General features: G+C 37.1%; 1 protein-coding gene across 1 annotated transcript; it reads left to right on the top strand.

Moving 5' to 3' along the window:
• Nucleotides 1–1,475: 1,475 nt before the first annotated feature.
• LOC121414034 (organic cation transporter protein-like) lies at nt 1,476–19,008 on the top strand. Its single transcript, XM_041607073.1, has 11 exons — nt 1,476–1,666; nt 4,948–5,220; nt 7,142–7,245; nt 8,271–8,425; nt 11,472–11,640; nt 12,365–12,503; nt 13,242–13,333; nt 13,764–13,972; nt 15,070–15,178; nt 17,572–17,781; nt 18,764–19,008. The coding sequence occupies exons 1-11, from the start codon at nt 1,508–1,510 to the stop codon at nt 18,852–18,854; spliced, it is 1,710 nt and encodes a 569-aa protein (XP_041463007.1). The 5' UTR covers nt 1,476–1,507; the 3' UTR covers nt 18,855–19,008.
• Nucleotides 19,009–21,381: the final 2,373 nt, after the last annotated feature.

The raw sequence follows: 21,381 nt of genomic DNA, 5'->3' as shown, positions 1-21,381 counted from the left end.
ATATGGCTGAAATCCTTTTGCATTTCTGTATTGACTATTATTCACGACAAGTTGGCAGGGTATAAGACCATTGATTTTTATTTTGTATTCAGTTTTTTCCATCTCATAGTCATACTGTTAATTTTGTTGATTTTAATAATGTTTACTAAAAAATGAAAATTGGAATAAAATGAATATTGAAACCTTATTTTGATATGCTCTCTGCGTCATGTTATCATAGAATGTGCGTCATTTAGGCATGTTTTTCCTTTGATATATGTCGATAATCATGGGTAAAAATGAAGGGCGTTTGATCTCCAGAAAACACATTGAAAGGGTAACAAAAAAGGGGCCATCACTCCCAAATGAAGGTCTTTTGTGTTCTTCTCCCTCTCTTCCCCTCTCTCTTTCCGCCCCTCTCTCCCTCTCTTATCTTGCAATTTGTGCCCAAAATTATTTACTAAGATGCAGAAAAATCGAAGTGGCAGAAAGGCGTCTAATTGAAAAGTATGGTCATGGGTGCGTGCAAAGATATACATGAAGATGATCCCACATCCCCCGCCCCGCGAGCCACTTATCAAGATCACGGGACTACCTCAAGCATGATAATGTTATATTGGCTATAATTAATTTATGATGTCATAAATCGTATAATTTTATTAACAATTTATTGCATATTGTAGGTGAATTTTACCGTTGATTTCGGTTGACTTCTCGTCCATTCAATCATAATAGAAAGTGTTGATCTTTTCTTGCTAAATAAATATAATGACAGGGTACACATCACAAGGTTCTAATGTGAGGTAGTTGTAAGTCGATAGAGCGAGCAGTTCTCATATGGCTTAAATTTCATGACAAAAAATCACGACCCAAATCTAAATACAGGCCCATCGCAGACGTTTGTCGTCAACTAAAATGGTGTGGCCGATATTAATCGTGTAAATATTACAGAACAAGGTTTACGGTTGTATAATAGTTAGGTTCCAGGCCCCCTTAAAAATGCTTAAATATCCAAAAGGGTGGCCGAACTGTCACAATTATGACAATGCATTTCCGAACATCTGTCAATATGAACCTTGTCAGGTATTATGTTTGACCCTTGAACATGAACTTGAAAGCAAAGGAAATGATTCGGATATGAACCAGTGAGAATTTCAAGGAGTGTATTTTATATGATTTTCACTGCAAAATATAACGAGCTACTGAATCCCTTGTATTTGATGGGCTAAGAACAAACATTCGGTGAAAATCTCTGACAAGACGCTTCATGAGACATATCCCTGATATACCTAAAGGTAATATAAGGAGGAAGGGTGGATATCGACTTAACACTTAAAGCGATCAACGGCTGCTTTATAGTTTCCTTCTTAAATTTGAACCACCCCCGTCATTAGTTTGTTTATGGCTCACTCTCGAGAAATCTGTGAACTGTCATCATTATCATCGAGGGGGTAATATCATAAATTAATTGTTGACGGGTGCAGTCGAGTGTCTTCCTTAAGCTTCACCTACAGTTCTTTCAGCTATCATGGGTATATTTAAACTTGATGATCTTCTCAAGGATCTTGGTGAGTTTGGTCCTTACCAGAGGAGGGTGTTTGCCATCACTTGTTCCATAGTCTTCTTCTCGTCCTATGTGTCGATGATACCTGTCTTCCTGGCAGCAACCGTTGATCACTGGTGCGAGGTAAGTCTTTGGGATCTATAGGAATAAAACTGAAATGTCCCAAGCTAAATTTACGAAAGGGTTTTTCTTCTTCTTCTCCTTCGAGAAGAAGATACAACTATCGACTTGAATCTCGACGGATTTCAAGCATTTGGTATTCACAGGAATTTCAAAATGATTCCTTTTCAATTTGTGCTTTAATTCTACGGATAACATCCAGAAAATTTTAAATCAAATCTATTTGTCCGCAATGTGCCAGATGGAGGCATTTGTAAACTTCTTGTGCAATGTTAAAAAAGTATAGATTTTTCAACTTTATAAGTTTATCTTTTATTCAACCAACTAATTTCGTTATTGAAAATTAGATTTAAAGTTTGTTGGTTCTTTGATTTTTCATCCATTAGTTTGTTCATACATACACACACACTCACCCTCACACACACTAACACACACACACATATACACTCTAAAAAACGAAGAGCTAATTTAGCTCTTAAAGAGCGTGTATAGTGACCGCACTTCGGAGTGCTGATTTTTCTCTTTCAAATTTGAACTAGACAATTCAACACTCCGAATTGCAGTCACTATACACGCTCTTTAAGAGCTAAATTAGCTCTCGTTTTTTAGAGTGTATATATATATATATATATATTGTAAAGAAATGGATGAAGAGAACAATGGTAGGCGTAGCTTAATCAAGGATCCCCAGAGCTATCTACCCTTTAGAAAAATTGGTGATGCCGGAAAAATGTCCGGGAATCGAACCCGGCCCCCAGCTTTGAACGCCGGTGTGAAAAGGAAATACAATTGGTATAGTGTCGAAAATCTGTCTATCTGACGGTGAATCGGATCGGGCTCACCCTAGCCACTAACCCGTCTCTGTGGTCTAGTGGTTAAGGCACCGGCGTTCAAAGGTGGGGGCCCGGGTTCGATTCCCGGCAGAGACATTTTTCGGCATCACCAACTTTTCCAAAGAGTAGATAGCTCTGGGGAACCTTGATTTAAGCTACGCCTATCATTGTTCTCTTCATCCATTTCTTTACAATATTTAAATAAAAAAAGAGTTGCCAAAAAGCTGTTGGACATGTTAAGCTTTACACATTATATATATATATATATATATATATACAGTGCGTCCCAGAATAAACGAAACCGAGATTTAGCGATCATTTATCATAACTTAATCATAAATAGAATAGACAAATGACCTACCATTTTAAAGCTTAGAATCTCTTCTTTCATCTGATATTACTAAGGTTATTTCTTATTCACGCATGAGTGAGCAAAAACAATCTGAAGAAAAGACACCAAAAAACTCATTTGGCGGGGGGTATCTGGGTTTCAAAAAGAAAACCTCATTTCTGAACAGTTCAATATCTGCTCTTTAATTTGATACCTAAATTACAGAAAATGGTCAAGAAATAAAAAAGTTCCGGTGATTTGAAATAGGGCTTGTATTTCTCGAGGCCTGCTCGCGCCCCATAATTTCATGAGATAAACTGTTTTCACCGGTTTCCCACAGAAGCTTTCGCATGGTGAACAACAGATGTAATGCATGGCTGATCGTCAACAAAACAGTGTCGAGTGAGTTTGAAAGCCAGCCTGGAGAACCTCTTCATTTTATGAAATTATTGAAATTCAAGCCTTATTTCAAATGACCAGAAATTTGTTATTTCTTGACCATTTTCTGTAATTTAGGTATCAAATAAAAGAGGAGTTATTGAACTTTTCAAAAATGTGGTTTTCTTTTTGAAACCCAGATACCCCCCGAAAATGAGTTTTTTATATCGTTTCTTCAAATTGTATTTGCTCACTCATGCGTGAATGAGAAATAATCTAAGTAATATCAGATGAAAGAGGAGATTCTAAGCTTTAGATTGGTAGGTCATTCGTCTATTTTGTTTATGATTAAGTAATGATAAAGGATCGCTAAATTTCGGTTTCGTTTTTTCTGGGACGCACTGTATATAGTGCGTCCCCGAAATTCATTGTAATTCTTTGCTATCATGATCACACATTTGCTTCGTAAAATGTGTATAAACGGAAAGATATGCTTTTCTTCTTTCATTTAAAGCTCATCTCAACGGTCATAATACATGCATGACTGAGTTAGAACAATGGAAAGTGGTGCCAGCAAATTTTAATTTGCACGATTAAATTACAAATTTTAGTGAGTTTCCTGGATTGTACTGCTATGTATTCGGAAAACACAGTTAATAACTTTAATATTCATTTTTTCATCTTTCATACGAGACGTCGTACATAAAGTATGATTGACGCATCATCGATTAAAAAAAAAGTTGTTTGAAAACATGTTTGATTTATACCTATTGCATGGACGGATAAATGAAACACGAGCATTTCCAACAAAGCGGCAGACAATGGGCTAATCCTGATGGAGCGAAGATGTTCCGTCACTCTGTCGGCAAGCCTCCTCTTCGTCTCTCCGATGTAAATCGCCTTGCACTTGGAACAGTAGTTCGTGACAAAAACCTGCTTTCGGTGTATCCCATGAACAGGCTAATATAAGAAGGTCCCATCTCAGTACCCATCTTCACGCCCTTCTGTTTGAAGTATTTACCATTGAAGCTGAATGCTGATCGTGTGAGAACGAGGTCAGTCAAGCGCACTATAGTGTCCTCGTCAGGTCTGTTAGTAGTCCAGATGCTGGACCTTTGAGAATTTGTTTTCCTCCACACACTGCGTCTGTTAGCTGATAGATGACTCCGTAGAAAGAAACGAATAGATCCGGGGATGATGGTGGAGAGAGACTGGACATCTTAAGTGAAAAAAAAAAACACTTCTCTTCATGTTTTGGGAGAGTGATTGTCTCAGGAACCCGGATCATCTCGGATGAAGCTCGTAAGTAGGTCGGAAGACCCTTTACAATAGAAGATGCTGTCTAGATATTCACTGATGAGCTCGGTGGGATAGTTTATCGTACACAATCGGACGCCCAGGATTCACCATCTTGTGTATTTTAGGAAGCATGTAGAACACAGCAGATTCTTGTTGACTTGATAAATTCATCATTTCCTGATGAAAATTTGATTAAAAAAAATTTTACTGTTGTTTTATTTACCTTGCATTTTGTTATATATACAATATATGTATTTAATACATGAATGTGTGTGTGAGGGGTGTGTGTGTGTGTATAAATCAGTAGTCGTTCTGGTCCTATTCTACTCTTTTGTGTGCATCGAATAGTTTGTTTAGCAGATTCAATTTTTCCATTAAACTTCAGACTTATCCTTGCTTCCCTCTCCATCTCCTAATTTCTTTTTAACATTCATATTCGACAGACAGACGATTGGTCTTCAACAGTTTGTGAGGGCTCAGGTTTGTCCGTAGAAGAATGCCAGATTGCCAAGAAGAATGCCAGCATCCCATTTAACTACACATCAGATGGAGAGCTCGTCTACGCACAATGTGAGAAATATAATGTGTCAGGAGTTGGTTTCTGGCCTGGGATGGATCCGTCCAATTACAGCAGCGAATCGCCACCGCAGATTATCCCATGTGATCAGGGATGGTCGTATGATACAAGCCAATACAAATCTTCTATTGTTACAGACGTGAGTTGAGTTCTTACGTATTCAAAAATCATTATCTTATCATGTTGGGATATGAGGGTGAGGATGTGAGTGTTTGGATAAATTTGAATAAAGTATACGTGCTCGTGTTTTTATTGGCATTATTCTTTTATCACATAAAACGAAAAACATGTGTGTCTGCTCCGACACTTTACCTCCTTTTATTTGAAAGACTTCCATACGCCATGTCCGCTGGTATCAACAATGCTTGTAACCAGTAGCGTACCTATAGATTTTCCACAGGGGGGTCGTTTTTGACCGCCATTGACGAAAGTTAAAAACGACCAATGTATTATTAAAAACATGTAGAATATATTACCCATTTCAAAGCGCTCGCATTGTTATCGGCATTATTTTTTCTTTCAATAAATTGGCTATCGATAATTGTCTCTTTCTTTTTTTTCTATCTCTCTCCATTCATCCCAATTATTTCAATCTGCTTATACATGTTAAACACATTCAAGATTTGTGAGGACATTCTGTCTAATGATGACGAAGATATGTTTTTTATAATTATCATTAACTTCCCTTCTGTATATAGTATTGTCCATGTTAATGGTGTTCACGTTGTTGTAAACAAATATTAGACACTTGCTGTAATCTTCGAAAAACTCATACGATAGCCATAAACTTAATTTCTGAATTGCTCTTGAACGAGAGAGTTTTATCCATGTTATCAGATCTATTATCATTATTATAACTTACCATTGGACGGAGAATTCATAAAATTCTTCATTCAACAATAGGGATATAAAGTAACGTATTGACTCGTTAACTCTTTGAACCGTTCTCTGTGATAGCCACAGTATATTTATGGTGTCATTGAATCTTCATAACCAATTTGGTATTCATTTGGCGGGTTTATTGAGGCAGTATATATATTTAGGAGATATTGATCTTAAAAGTAACTCAGTATATGAAGTGCCTTATAAATTTTATGATGATGGCTACTATAACATTATAATTCAATGGTCTATAAAGGGGGAGTTCACCTGCCGCATCCTGCAAATTTTACCGATACTTCATTATCAGATGATAATGAATTTAATCCGATTATTTTGTATTTAATCTCTAAAATCAATTCAAACAGAGGTAATGACTTGGGGTAATGTTCTGTTAACTGTTTCCTAGTAACGTGGCATTTACTTCGTGTTAAAACAGCATGATTAGGCAAGCATTAAAATCTTGTATCCTGCAATTTCATCAACATCAATACGGATCCAGTTATCCAGTTAATCCCTGAAATCATTCAAATGAGAGATAATAATTCGAGGGACACTGATATATTACGTTTTTCCACGAAACACTAGGTTTGCTTTCTGTTCAAACGGCACGATCGGGATTTGTTCATGTTTATGTGAAGATATTACACATTTTGAAAAGAGGTTCTAATGATGTGTCACCAAAATATGACTAAAGTTTAAATTCTATAGGATACCTCCCCCCCCCCCCCCCCGAAATAAAAAGGAGTTCAGACCGATGTTTGTTATGTGTAGATTTCAGAATAAGCAACAGGAATATTGATTTAAGATTAAAGTAATCATATAAAACATCATTAAGCAAAACAATTTTACAAATGAAAATGCTAATTCGTTAATATTAAGAATATAAAACTAATGAAATCAAAGAAGATAGAAAAAACATGATTTCCCCAAAAAAAATTAATGATTGAAGTAAAAGTCATTATCCATTTTTAAGGAAACCATATACATATAGTTCTTATCCAAATAATATTAATGTATCTCTAATATCATTTCGAACCTAGGTAAATTCTTATCAAAATTATACCAATATAACCGTGATTTGATTACAATTAGAACAGGTTGCAATAAAATCTTTGACGTTTCGTCACGCTTAGATGAAACATTAACAATAGACCTACAATTTATTGATACCTCTGCAGTTTGACCTGGTGTGCGGCAAAGAAGATCTTACTCAGGTATCCCAGTCACTTTATTTTGGAGGATATCTGCTTGGATCACTCGTGTTTGGCTCACTTGCTGATGTGTGGGTATCTTTTCCGTTGTATTAATACTTGCCAAAGAGGATTTTTTTTCTTCGTCGCATTGGGATAGGAGCGACTGCACCCTGATCTCTACTCCCCCCCCCCCCCATGATTTTCCAAATAGTGAGGAAAAAGAGGGAGGAAAAGGGGGAAGAAAGGAGGAAGAAGAATAGAAAAAAGGACCTGGGGGTGTTTCATCAATATTTTCCTCCGACAAGTTGTCAGATCTGACAACTTTCCTGGATTCTGACTGGTTGAGAAGCATTGTTACTATAGTAACTGTCGGATAAAACAGGACATGTCGATAAAACGTCCGACAAGTCTTTTCATGAAACGCTCCCCAGGTCGTGACAAAACTAGTTTGAGAACCCCTGTTCTTTTAAAAACTTAGTTCTTTTGGCGGCTCACCGGCTTTCAGATTTCAACATTTTCTTCCAATGGCTGTGGTATGATTAGTATTTCTTTACAATTACATGTAGGGCTCAGCTGAAAACTGTGAAGGGAAGAAATTTACAGCATGGCGAAGATCACAAAAATTTGCGACTGCAAACGCATTAAACACGATTTTAGCATGCTCTAACAACTGGTGTAAATTGTGGTGTTTTATAGTAGATTCAAAATACATTGGAATATGATGGGATCCACCAAATCCCTTAAAATCAACCTTTCATATTTGAAGGGCTTGGTTGCAAAAGGGGTTAAGGTCCACTTTGTACCATTGTGAGAAAAACCATGTTTTTTATTCTCACTTATTGCAATATTCTTATGAGAAACTAAATTGTCACGTACTACCTTATCATGTAAACATAAAATTGGGTATATAAGAATCTACCTGTCTTAAATGTTTTTCTATATATTAAAAAAAATTGTCATTTTAGTTCACTTTTAATGGACATTTCAACTTTTCTTTGGTATCATCTTATAGAGCTAATCTTTGCATTAAAAAAAATAAATCAAATTTGATGTAAAGTGGACCTAACCCTTTTACAAGTGAGCTGTTCATTTGTTTATTTACCTCAAATTCTAGAATTGGACGATGGTGGTCTTTGATGATCTGTTTGATAATACGGCTCATCACCGGGTTTGCCCTTGCTTTCTCTCCGTCATGGTGGGTGTTTTCTACCATTCGATTCATCCAAGGATGCGTAGCAATCCCAATATATATCATTGCATTCGTCTTAGGTAAGGCATCCGTTTTTTTACAATTCGTCCATATATAGCGCTTAATATATCGGAACGGCGTGTCTAAGCGCTGTACAGATATATTATTACCCCGGTCATCGGATTCAATCAGTTATTCCAGCACACAATGAGTGCACATCCTGCAGTCCCTGGGAAGTATTCCAGTTTTCTCTGTTGGCCATGACCATAAAATAAGATAGGCCCATTTACCGTTATCTGTCGGAGATAAATTCCACTCACAGCATTGGATGTCATCAATCGGCACCACATACGGGGTTGCAGAACGGTTTTGGGAGAGGGAAGCTGAGCAGAAAGTAGGTGGACTGGCTATTCAAGAGATCACGATAACATGGTACTTTTACATTTCCTCCCACGTCAACCTAAAAGTTTAACCCCCTCAGCCCCCTACCCCTTTCCGCTGCCCCTAAAGGCCCGGTCCCAGTGACATTTAGGATGGATTGCGCATAAATTGCGGATAAAATTTGATTACAGACGCTAAACATCCGCAATATTCGTAAAGTATGCTGTTTTAAGACGGTTATTTTCCGCACATGTCCGTAATCATCCGCTTCGGCACATTTTTCCGTTCCCAGGAGTTTTGGGCTGCCCAAAACTCCTGTGAGCGGAAATCATCCGGTTTATATGCGCAATGCATACGCAATGCATACTCAATGTATGCGCTGAAATTTCGCAGTTATCCTGTGATATCCGCAACGGACATGGGATTGCGGATAAGTAGCGGACTGGGATAGAATGCGAAACGAATGCATAGCGTGCCTAATACGACTTTACACCAAGCTATAATAATTAATAAAGAATGCTTACAGACTGGTCACGAATAGTGCGTTTGTATTACGACTGTTTCGCGAACAATTTGCGAGTATACAGCAAACATTCATCGTAAACCCAGATTACTATATAAATGTAACAGAAAATGAAATTTGACCGTCATTTTAAGAACAGTTGTGTAGAATATAGGATTTTGCCATGGATCATCACGGACATTTGATAGTTGCAGCCATCCAACAACATAACAATCTTCTCTTCCAAGTTCAACGTTTGATCCAAATACGGAAAAGAAAGCGAAGGAGAAATCAAAGAGCTGTCTGGGTGAGACCTTGGATTGGCAGAAGACTAGATCTGGGCATGTACGATAGATTGATGGTGGAGCTGCGAAACGAAGATCCACGTGCCTTCCAGAACTTTATGAGAATGCCCCCATACATGTTTGACGAACTGGTGAACCGGCTCACTCCTCGACTGCTCAAGACACAGACCAACTTCAGAGCGAACTTAGAGCCTGGACTCAAAGTGGCCATAACCCTACGCCATCTTGCCTCTGGTTCAAAATATAGGGACATGCAGTACGGTTGGAGGGTCCCTCACAACACAATCAGCAAAGTTGTCAGAGAAGTATGTACAGCCATATCAGAAGAGTACCTTGATGAACAGATGACTTGCCCTACCAACGATGAAGAATGGCGTGAAATTGCCAATGACTGGTTACAGAGGTGGAACTTTCCTCACACAATCGGTGCGATTGATGGCAAGCATGTGGCATGCAAAGCTCCCCCAAACTCAGGCTCGGAATATTACAACTACAAGGGCTTTTTCAGTATCATTTTAGTTACCTGGTCAGTTCTGACTACAAGGTTCTTTGGGCTGCCGTATCAGGAAACGGTTCCGCATCAGATGCTCAAATATACAACCAAAGTGAGCTGAAGCAAGGTCTCGAGAACGGCGACATTATGGGTTGGCCAAATCCAAATCCCTTACTCAATGACACCCAAGATGTTCCATACTTCATTGTGGGCGACGAAGCTTTCTCTCTGAGAACATACCTAATGAAGCCATACAGTGCAAAGGCCCTGACCAGGGAAGAGCGTATCTATAACTACAGGCTGTCGAGGGCCAGGAGAGTCGTCGAGAACACATTTGGTATCATGGCGAATAGATTCCAAGTCCTCACCACCATGCAGCACCATGCCGACACAGTCAGGCTGATACTGTTCCACTACCGAATTGCGCACCCGCTACCCAGTCCTACAGAACAGGCTTGTGGACCGGCAGCTGGAGAATGGACAAATGGTTCCTGGAGAATGGCGAAGGGGCCAAAACCTTGTTGACACAGTGGAGGTTTAAGCACCAAACACAGCTTCAAGAGATGGCAAGAGATCTCAAGCTCAGTGGCTTTTTCTTCCCACAAAGCTTTCTTTCTGTTTGTGTCTTTAAACATCCTACTTCCCCTTCTCGTCAAAAGCTCATTTTCTGCTAACCATTCGAAGGCATTATCTTCTTGGTGGGGTTTGAGGGTGAAGCTCTTTCGTGGCCTCTTCTCTTTCTTCTTTTCAGCTTTGTCATATCTAGGCTGACTTACACCAGGGACCTCATCGGCGCCAGGGACGTCTTCTGGAGGTGGACTCGGTGACCTTGGGGATTGTGGAGGAGGTGGTACTGGTGACGGAGCCCTCTCTCCAACTTTGCTTGTCTTTTGTTTCTTCTTTCCTCTTGATTTGGCTCTTGTTGACATGTTGCTACTTTCTACAATGTTGATAAAGATAATAACGCTGAAGAGTGGAGTGTTCTTCTTTTATATGGTCTCGATTCAAATGTATCACATTCGCAATGCGACCGTTGTTTCCGCACCACGTGCGCATTGTATTCTCTATGCATACGTAATACTTCCATAATAATCGTTTAGCATCCTACTTTTGTCCGCAATACTATTCTAGTCACCTGGTCTATACAATGCCTTTTGTTCTTAGAATTTGAATACTCTACTGGTAAAGCTTACGCAACATCTACATTTGAAAATGATAGTGCTTATCCTAATGAAAAATTACAAAGGTCATTTGAGAATAGTTGATCATGAGCTAACCGTGAACTGGCTTATTCTACCCCTAAATTAGGAGGATTATTTCTTACAGAATTATAATTCCATGCTTCCTATATATCATACTCTCATCTTCTACCCATGGAGCTATTAATTAATAGCTCCGTGTTCTAACCGTCTATTTGGTTCATAACTCTCTCATTCCAATGACAGCAAATGAATTTGCAGGTACGTCTAGACGTAACATCACCGGGATACTCTTTGCTGTCCCTTTTGCTACCGGGTATGTCTCACTTGCACTGGTTGCCTATTTTTTACGCCACTGGAGGACCCTTGAGATGGTCGCCACCGCTCCTACCCTTTTCCTCATGGCAATAATGATGTAAGAAGTGCACAGAATCTTTTTATGTATATATACAAGTATGGAGAGGATGATCATCACGAAGTAGTAGGAATGTAAAGAGGGCTTTTGGAGCATCCGAAATATTTTTTGGTGTTGATAGTGAATCGAAACGAAAGTCTCACCGCTATAACAACAGCGTAACTCTTAAATGCCCCCCCCCCACCCCCTTCCGCTGCGTCGTGGAATGGTGACTTTTCATCTTTCATTTTTAACCAGGCATTATGCAATCATTATGATACATCTTACAATTTGCCATTACGCTCTAAAATAAAAGACTTCTGATTTTTTTGTAAGCTATATATGTTAAAAATCATATTTTTTTCACAATGACAGCACATTTAACTAAGGCATAGTCCTTACTTTTCGGAGGAGCAATCATTGATATTTACCTCAAAATAGGAGAAGATTCCTGTCAAAAATTGATTGCATTTGTTTTAAGGGGCTAGATTCTTGTTATTTCTAGAAGAAACTGTTCGCTTTCTAATATGAATTCTATCAAGTTTCTCTTTAACAAGTAACAACCTCAGGTTTGAGTAAATTGTTTACAGAATGAGAGCTTTCATTATCCTGGAAAAACTGAATAATACAAACAATGTTAAACACCTTTCGAAATATCTTTATATAATGCTCTATCTCCAAGGAAAATTAATACCAATAAAGTGATCCACCTCTCTGAATTGCCATTCTTTCTCGTTTGATTTAGATTTTTACCCGAGTCGGTGAGGTGGCAGATATCGAACGGAAGATATGACCAAGCAGAAAAGACACTCAAGGTCTTGGCTAAATCTAACAAGAAGACACTTCCTGAACCACTCTTTACTGATCAAATCAAAGATGGAATGGTAAGAGAAACCGTATTTATAATCAGAATCGTGATATAAGAAACCATCACGAAATTACAACGATAATGATGCTTGGTATTCTTATGATGTTAATGATAATATTAATGGTAATAATAATACCAACAGCAACAAGAAGAGGAAGAACAATTAGGAGGAAAAGGATAATAAAAAGAAGAATAACGGCATTAATAAGATTAAACATACACTAGTCGTAGCATTTTACCTTGAGAACTATAACCATGCGAAAGTCTTTACTCAAGGACAGGTAACGGCTTTTATCGAGGATCGAACCATCATTTAATGAGACAATAATTACAGGTTAGTTTGTGCAAAATATTAAAGACTGGCATCAGTGGTTTCAGATTGATGGTGATCGATTCGTCCACTACCTATCGGACTTTGATATTGTCTAAAACACCAAGCCTTCGGTAAAGAAATCTATAATCTTATTTACAAACCACCTGCAGAGATTGCGTCTTCATCTGTTCATGGTGCAAGGAACTTTTTTTTTTTGGGGGGGGGGCTTTTTACAGCTTCTTCCTAGTTTATCCTCTTTATCTTAAAATGTTTGTTTGGAGTTAAACATGATATCCATTACCATGATCACTGTGTGATATAAAGCTACTTTACGTTTAATCACTGTACACGGTAATATTAAAAGTAAATAAAATCATGTTGGCAGTCCTTTCGTGGAAACTGATCTTGGCATTAAAAAGGGGTTTTTTTAATTGTAACTAGAAATCCGAAGATCCGGGACATCAGCCATCGGCCTTGGACCTATTCCGAACCCCCAAGATGCGAATGCGAACTATTAATCTCACATTTACCTGGTTGGTATATTTCATCACAACTTATTTATGTTTGCATTGCTTTAGTGTTATTCGGTAACTAAAATACGGCTAATCAACGTATCAATAAATTTCGAAAGTTCTTACTATTTTCATTTTCCACGACAAAACAAAAAAAAGGAAAAACTGCGGGATTTATTATCTCTCCAGAGTATTCGATATCCGAGTTAGGGACACTGGGTAGGGCTTTATATAATATAGGGAGTTAGAACTTTTTTCGTTTCTCTGACTAACATTTACCAAAACCATTGATAGTGTATTCCGGAAGGGAAGCTTCACAATAAACACGCAATGTAGCAAACGAAATTTGTTGAGATTTACTTATGGTTTAAGAAATTTACAAAACAATAAATAAAGATTTTCAAATTATGATTATCTATGATTAAGTCTCCTTTTCTGCCATTTGTTTCAGGATGGTAAACGCAGTCGTGTATCATGGACTGTCTTTGAATACTTCCAATCTTGGTGTCAACGATTACCTGGCCTTTGCTGTCTCAGGAGCGGTCGAGATACCAGCCTATTTCTTTTCATCAGTATTGATCGAGCTGATCGGTAGACCCAAGAGTCTTTGTGGTCTCCTCCTCCTCAGTGGTGCATCCTTACTCTCTACCGCCATTTTCCGTAAGTCACTGTTTTGTTGTTGTTGTTGTTGTTGTTGTTTTCTTTTTTTTTGCTTTTTAAACTTTCTCTTTAAAATGGCACGTCACTAACGACCGTCTAACGAAACTGTTGACAACAATCATGACACTCTGATTACTTCAGATTAAGGATGAACATTCGCATTGACTAGATCATTAGTATGCTGGGTGCAACTGATGTGTCTTGTCCCATTTCTGGCGGATATTCTAGACAAAAAAAACTATGTTCTAGTAAAATACGACTAGAAAATAGTCAAATATGACAAGAATAAAGTTCCACCCAGCTTACTCGATTAACTAGTCATTTTGACTGATTTCTTTTGAGAGTGTACGCAGTATATGAAAAGCCAATGTATAATAAGGGTTGGCTCCATCTACGTTGGTGTTGACTGGCCTCATGGGTTTGGTTGCAGTCACCGTATTTTACTGTACGTCACTCTTCCGATAGTGTTATATATATATAATATAATATATATATATTTACATGTATATATATATATAACGACTATCTAACAGGCCAACCTGCCTTTGTTAGAGGTAACAATATTAATAATACATTTATGCCTACCGTACATTCGAACATAAATTCGGTTTCGATACCGGGTCGCCAAATGAAGACAATCCTCTTAATGACTGAGCTCATATCACCTCAAAATGTCTGTTGCTACTCAGTTGCCTCCTTAATGAAAGTGTTATTATTGTTTCGTGTTCTGAACTTATACTGTTGATGATAGCAAAGCCACAGTTACACTGGTGGAAATGACACCAGGACCCCGTAGCACAAAGCTTTATTATGAACGAATAGGAAATAGGTAAGAACACTTCTGATTGGTTCCTGGTCGGCATTTTGCGCCAAATGCCCTTGTAATACTGATTTTGATTGGTCAGTTCGCGATCGCTAATCTTTGTGTCACGGAGTCCAGATCAGCAAAAGCTGTTACATCAATTCGTTGGTGTGACTGAGCAATAGGCTGAAGACAATGTCGATTTTGCTTATGCACAATATGCATAAAAACAAACAATTAATTTAATGAATTGATAGATGTCATACCTAATTCAATTTGCCCATTATGTGTGTAGCTCCTGGGACAGCACTGACGGCTGTTGCTATGGTAGGCAAATTTGGAATATCTGCCGCATATGCAGTCATCTATCTGTATTCGGTTGAACTATACCCGACATCAATAAGGTACGAGCTCTCCCCCCCCCCCCCTCTCCCTCTCTCTCCCTCCCCTTTCTCTCTTTTCGTCTTTCTCCCTCTCTCAATCCCTCTCCTGCTATCTAATTCCTATTTCTTTCTCTTTGATATTTTTAATGTCCTTTGAAGTTATTAAGCAAAGTTTCACGAAACACGAAAACGCCATGGATTGTTAACACTGTTCTCTTTATAGGGCTAAACAAATTGTCAAAGGACATCGTTTTCTTTTCTTTCATAGCCATGGATCAATGAAGAATCAATTTCCAAGACAATACACTGGTGTAACTGAACAGCAATATCAGAAAGTGATAAGCATCATTGACAACTTTGCTGCTATTATATGCACAGATACTAACTGGATAGATGATGATAACGGGCCTAAATTCAAAAGATGCTTTACGGACCACCATATTCCGTTCATTTTATTTTCAAGCTTTTGAATCTTGCGCTTATTTTAATTACATTGGCCGTGTAGTTGACAGTGGTTGGACTGACCCCAATTCATAAACTTATTAGTCAATTATCGTGATAATGCAGCCATATTGCTGTTTTCCGAGGCGTAAACTTTAAAAAGAGCGTACAATCTACTCAAACTTTATTTTGACAAGAAACTTCTCATCAGTGGCGTACCGTGGGTCATGGCATTGGGGGGGCACCAGCAAAAATTTTGAGTCACCAAGTGAGCGCGCGAAGCGCGCTCAGTTGCTAATTATGCTGACCTAATAGAGATATTTTAAGGACAGTGTCATTAAACGGATATGTATGTCACTGATCACATAATGCGAGCGCGAAGCGCGAGCTGAAATTTGTTTATATTCAGATCTAAAAAGGGAAATTATAAGCAAATTTTTGTAATCATGATATGTACATGTTTCTTTAAACAAACAATGCGAGCGCGAAGCGCGAGCTGAAATTTTTGTATATATTGACCCCAATCAGACATTTTAAGGACTATATTTTAGGAATCTATTAAGAGTATACATATCCCACCATAGTATTCTAATGCGAGTGCCAAGCGCTTGCTGATTTTGTTAGAAGTATATGCATCCAAACACATAAAGCAATTTTCATTGTAATCATGATTAAAATGCGCATCTCACTAATAAAATATTGCGAGCGCGAAGCGCGAGTTAAAAATTTAGTAAATTCAGACCTGAAGAGGGACATTTTAAGGCTTTTTTGTAGGAATTCACGACGACCCTACGTATTTCATTAACCAAATGAAGCGAGCGCGAAGTGCGAGCTGAAATTTTTGTATATATTGACCCCAAACATGGATATTTTAAGGACTATATTTAAAAGAATCCATTAAGAGTACACATATCTCACCATAGTTATCTAATGCGAGTGCCAAGCGCATGCTGATTTTGTTGGAATTACACCTAAAGACATACTTTTTGTAGTCATTGTATTCATGATTATCATACGCATCTCACTAGTCAAATATTGCGAGCGCGAGCTGAAAAATTTGGAAATTCACACCTGAAGAGGTGCATTCTAAGGCTTGTTTGTAGGAATTCACTAACCAAATGATGCGACCTCAAGCTGAAATCTTTGATATTCAGATTTAAAAAATTGACATTTTAAGGACTGATTTTAGGAAATCATGAAGAGCAGACATATTACCTCACTAATCCACTAATGCGAATGTAAGCACGGACGGGATATGTTTTATATTAAGACCTTGAAATATGTCACTACATAAAACAATAATAATTCGAAGTGCGAGGAGATATATTTGGTGTATATTGACTTGAAAACGGGAGGTTTTAGTACAACAGGATTATATATCTCGTTAAACAGACAATGCGAGTATCAGGAACAATGAAGACATAGGCCCTGAGCAAATTATGTTCATAAAGTTATATATATATTTTTTATTTTTATGTAATATAACATAACATAGTTATAATATAATATAACATAATTGACAATAATTTCTTTCTTCCCATTATGTTTCTTTCACTTTCTCCCTCTTTTCTCTTTTTCCCCGTTTTTTTTGCCAGATGATGGGGGGGGCACGTGCCCCCCCCATGCCCCCCGTTGTTACACGCCACTACTTCTCATTATCAATTAACGATGTTTAAGAAATCTGTTTAAATCTGTTTGAATTTTGTCATAAAAAAGGGATTTTTGAAAAATACGAGAATCCTCATTTAAAAGAAAAAAGACATTCAACCAACCGCCGTATTATATAAGAAATCTTATTTTCGAATTTTAGTCGTTTTTTTATCGAAGTAAAGATGAAAAGATGACATGGTTTTGAATCATTAACATTATATTGCAGTATTGGCCAATATGAGCCGATTTAAATGCACGTTCGTAGCGTAAACGCCTCCGTTTGCCTTTACGTTTATTGTCACTATCCGAATACTGTAATTCAGGAGTGCTGCGATGGGCGCGTTTTCAACCTTCTCACGCATTGCTGGTATCATCTCCCCGCTCATCCTCACGCTCTCTAAGTATTGGAATCCTCTTCCTATGGTGATCTACGGAGCAGCAGGTGTAGCCGTAGGGTTATCAACTCTCCTCCTCCCTGAAACACGCGGGATGAAGCTACCGGACACGCTGGAAGAAGGAGAGAACTTCGGAATGTAAGCGAACGATTATTAGACAAAAAGTTAATTATTGTTATCATTACCTTCATCATAATTAATTTGATAAATGTAACTTACTATTATTATCATTACTATCATTATTTACTATTTACATGTAGTATAGGTGGTATGGTAGTAGTATTAGCATGGACCTACTGGTAGGTCCATGGTATTAGTATAGGAGTAGACCGAGTTAAATGATTATGATGATAATTATGTTATTAATAATGTTGAGCGTTGTGGCGCAGTGGATTAGTCTCCGGACTTTGAAATAGAGGGTCGTGGGTTCGAATCCCACCCATGGCGTAATTTCCTTCAGCAAGAAACTCATCCACAATGTGCTGCACTCATCCCAGGTGAGGTAAATGGGTACCGGTAGAAAGTAATTCCTCAAGAAGCTGTGTGCGCTATGAACGCCTAGCTTAGCCGGGTAATATAGGAACGCCTTGAGCACCTAACAAGGTGGATATGTGTGCAATGTAAATACCCTATATTATTATTATTTATTATCAATATTTTATTTTCATTATCGTAAGAAAACCTTTAAAACAGACATACTGAAGCTTTTCGACATGCACCCATCGGAGTAAAATCGCATGAATGCTTAAAACGCCAGAGCAAATTAAAATATCGTTCTATAATATATTATTTTGCTCTAGCGTTTTAGTCATGCGATTTTACTCCGATGAGTGCATGACCAAAGGATTTAGTATGTCAGTTTTTCAGGCTATTTTACGATTTTTCAGTACCAGACACTTATTCATTTATTCATTTTTTAATTCATTATTATCATTATTATTATTATTATCATCATCATTGTTGGAGTCACCATTATTACCATTGCTAATTTTTGTTGCCGTTGATGCTGATGTTGCTTCTTTCAAGTTTTGTACGATTGCATCATAAGTTACAACCTTGCATTCATAAGTTATTGCCTTTGTCATGATTCGCTCACACTGTGTGTTTTTTCACAAAACAGGACAAGCGTGGAAGAAGAGAAGATGGATGTAACATTTAAGGAGGCGTCTGTGCAAGTCACCCTGCCCGAGAAAAGAGAAAGAACCATTTGATTAATTTTCGAAAGTTTAATTTCGGTAAAAGTACGATTTATATGAAGTACGGGTCTCCCTTACTCATGTTATTTTTCGGTTATCGGTTATAAAATAAGAGAGTTATGGAATCTTTAAAAGCCTTTACTTTCTATGTATGGGGGTCCTCAAATCGGCAAACATGATTCAAAATGGCCGATTTGTTATGTAATTTCTACACATATTTTTCGATTTTCCCATTATCTTTCACATCGCATAATAGTGTATTGTCTCCGTCTGAGTATAACAAATGCGATGGGAAAATACATTTCACACAACATATATCACGGTCAGGAAGAGATAATCAGAAATATGTAAAAATAAAGTGATAAATATTAAAATAAGTGTACAAAACAAATTTAGAGTCAGTTCACAAAATCGGCCATTTCGGAGTATATTTGCCAATTCAAGGATCCCTATGGAAAATGTTGCAAGACTTTTCACACTTTCATAACTCTATTATATTATAGCCGATTTTGACAAAACTTGGTTTTTAATTAAGTTTTTATCCCAGATTACCATTTCTTTGGTCAAGGTTCACCCTTATATTGTTAAAGCTTATCTTTAGGTTTGATAAATCCCCCAAAACTGAATGTCACTATTCAATATCATTACTAGATCATGTCGATCCATGTGCTCCAAAAAGGGTGTGATTTATGTAAACTACAATTGTTTTTTATTTGTAGTGTCGAAAATTTTGGAAAAAAATCTGTTCATGCTCAAGTGGAGAAATACTTTCAAGAAACCAATCTGATGTATAAATTTCAGTCTGGCTTTTTGTAACGGATATTCTACTGAAACTTGTTTAATGTTTACATTTAACAGATTTTGTCAGGAATGAAATTTCACATGGGCGCATGGTTGGAATAGTTCTCTTAGGCTTACAAAAAGCCTTTGATACTGTAAATCATAATATACTTTTAAAGAAATTGGAAGTGATGGGTTAAGACTCTGCATGTGTGACATGGTTTAGATCATAATTATTTGTCTAACCGTCATCAAGTAGTTACCCTGCAGATGGTTCTTTCTGATTCACTGCCTATTAAATGCTGAGTCCCAAGGAAGCATTTCAGGCCCCATTCTTTTTATGTCTTACATCAATGATATGTGAACTTGTATTAACGAATCTAAATTAATTTTATATGCTGATGATAGTGTCTTGCTATATTCAGATACAAATCACAAGATAATTGATAAAATTGAATCGAATGGATGTCTGACAACAAGCTTAGTTTACCCGTTGGGAAAACGGAAAGCATTTTATTTTCTTCGAAACGAAAGTTTAGATATACACACGATTTCAAGGTTTCATATAATAATCAGGTAATTGACAGAAAAGGTTCAGTAAAATATTTGGGAATTAATTTAACAAGTAACTTATCATGGACGGGTTTGGTAGACTCAATCGCCAAAAAGGCAAATTCACGCTTGAATTTTTTGTATATATATCAAACATGTTTGAACATGAAGTCTAGACGTATTTTATGCTTTGCTTTAATATAATGTTTATTCGACTATGCTAATGCGGCTTGGTACGGTAGTCTGGGTGTTACGGATAAGAAAAAGCTAAGAATAATTCAAAATAAAATTGTTAGATACATAAATGTTTTAGGACCAAGATCATGTCGGATATAATGAACTTGAAAAGGCAGGATTGCTTCATGTAGATCACAGGTCGCAACAATTAGTATTACACCACGTGCATAAAATATTATATTCGGATAAATTAGATCATTATATAGCAAATAATTTCGCCAGTGTATCAAATATCCATAGGTACGGTACTCGAAATAGCTGTAATTTTAATTTCATATTACCAACGTGAAGGACATATTGGAACACCTTTTATTTTAATGACATCCAATCTTGGAATGCTCTTCCTGATAAAGTGAAAGCTATTAATTTTTTTTCCTCAATTCAAGAGTGCATTAAAGAAGCGCCTCAAACTGGAAGCTGCTCGAGAACAACATTACCAGTAAAAATAACACATTTTATACAGTTGGTTTCTAGTATTGTAGATAATGTAAACATTAGGGTATGTTAAAATATAATCTCGTTTCACATATAAGGAAGATCATTGTTTGCTTCAGATGTTTGCAAATTATTTGACTGATGGATATGTATGTATGTATCTTATTTTATCTTTTATTTTTTTACAATATTCCAGTACTTGTTGTAGTTTATACTTTTTGTTACAATATGTTAATGTTTTATACTAACTATAGGACCCCATTGGAAATAAGCCTTTCGGCTTTCATGGGATATCCTGTCAAGGCATTCTTCAATTTCATTGTAATCTCCTGTGATATTCTTGACGAATAAAATCAATCAATCAATCTATTCGATAAATTCACAGATTTCACATAAAATTACAATTCAATTTGGTGCCCAATTAAATTGAAAATATCTGCATATATTTAGTTATATGAAATACCTTCGCAATCATGAAATGGGCTGAGAATTTTAAGACATGATGTTTGTCAGTAAATGTAGCTTTCTAATATCAAAT

The sequence above is a fragment of the Lytechinus variegatus genome, chromosome 4, assembly GCF_018143015.1.
Source record: "Lytechinus variegatus isolate NC3 chromosome 4, Lvar_3.0, whole genome shotgun sequence".
Classification (NCBI taxonomy): domain Eukaryota; kingdom Metazoa; phylum Echinodermata; class Echinoidea; order Temnopleuroida; family Toxopneustidae; genus Lytechinus; species Lytechinus variegatus.
The sequence above is the reverse complement of the archived record's forward strand: the minus strand, read 5'-3'. Positions and strand labels throughout refer to the sequence as shown.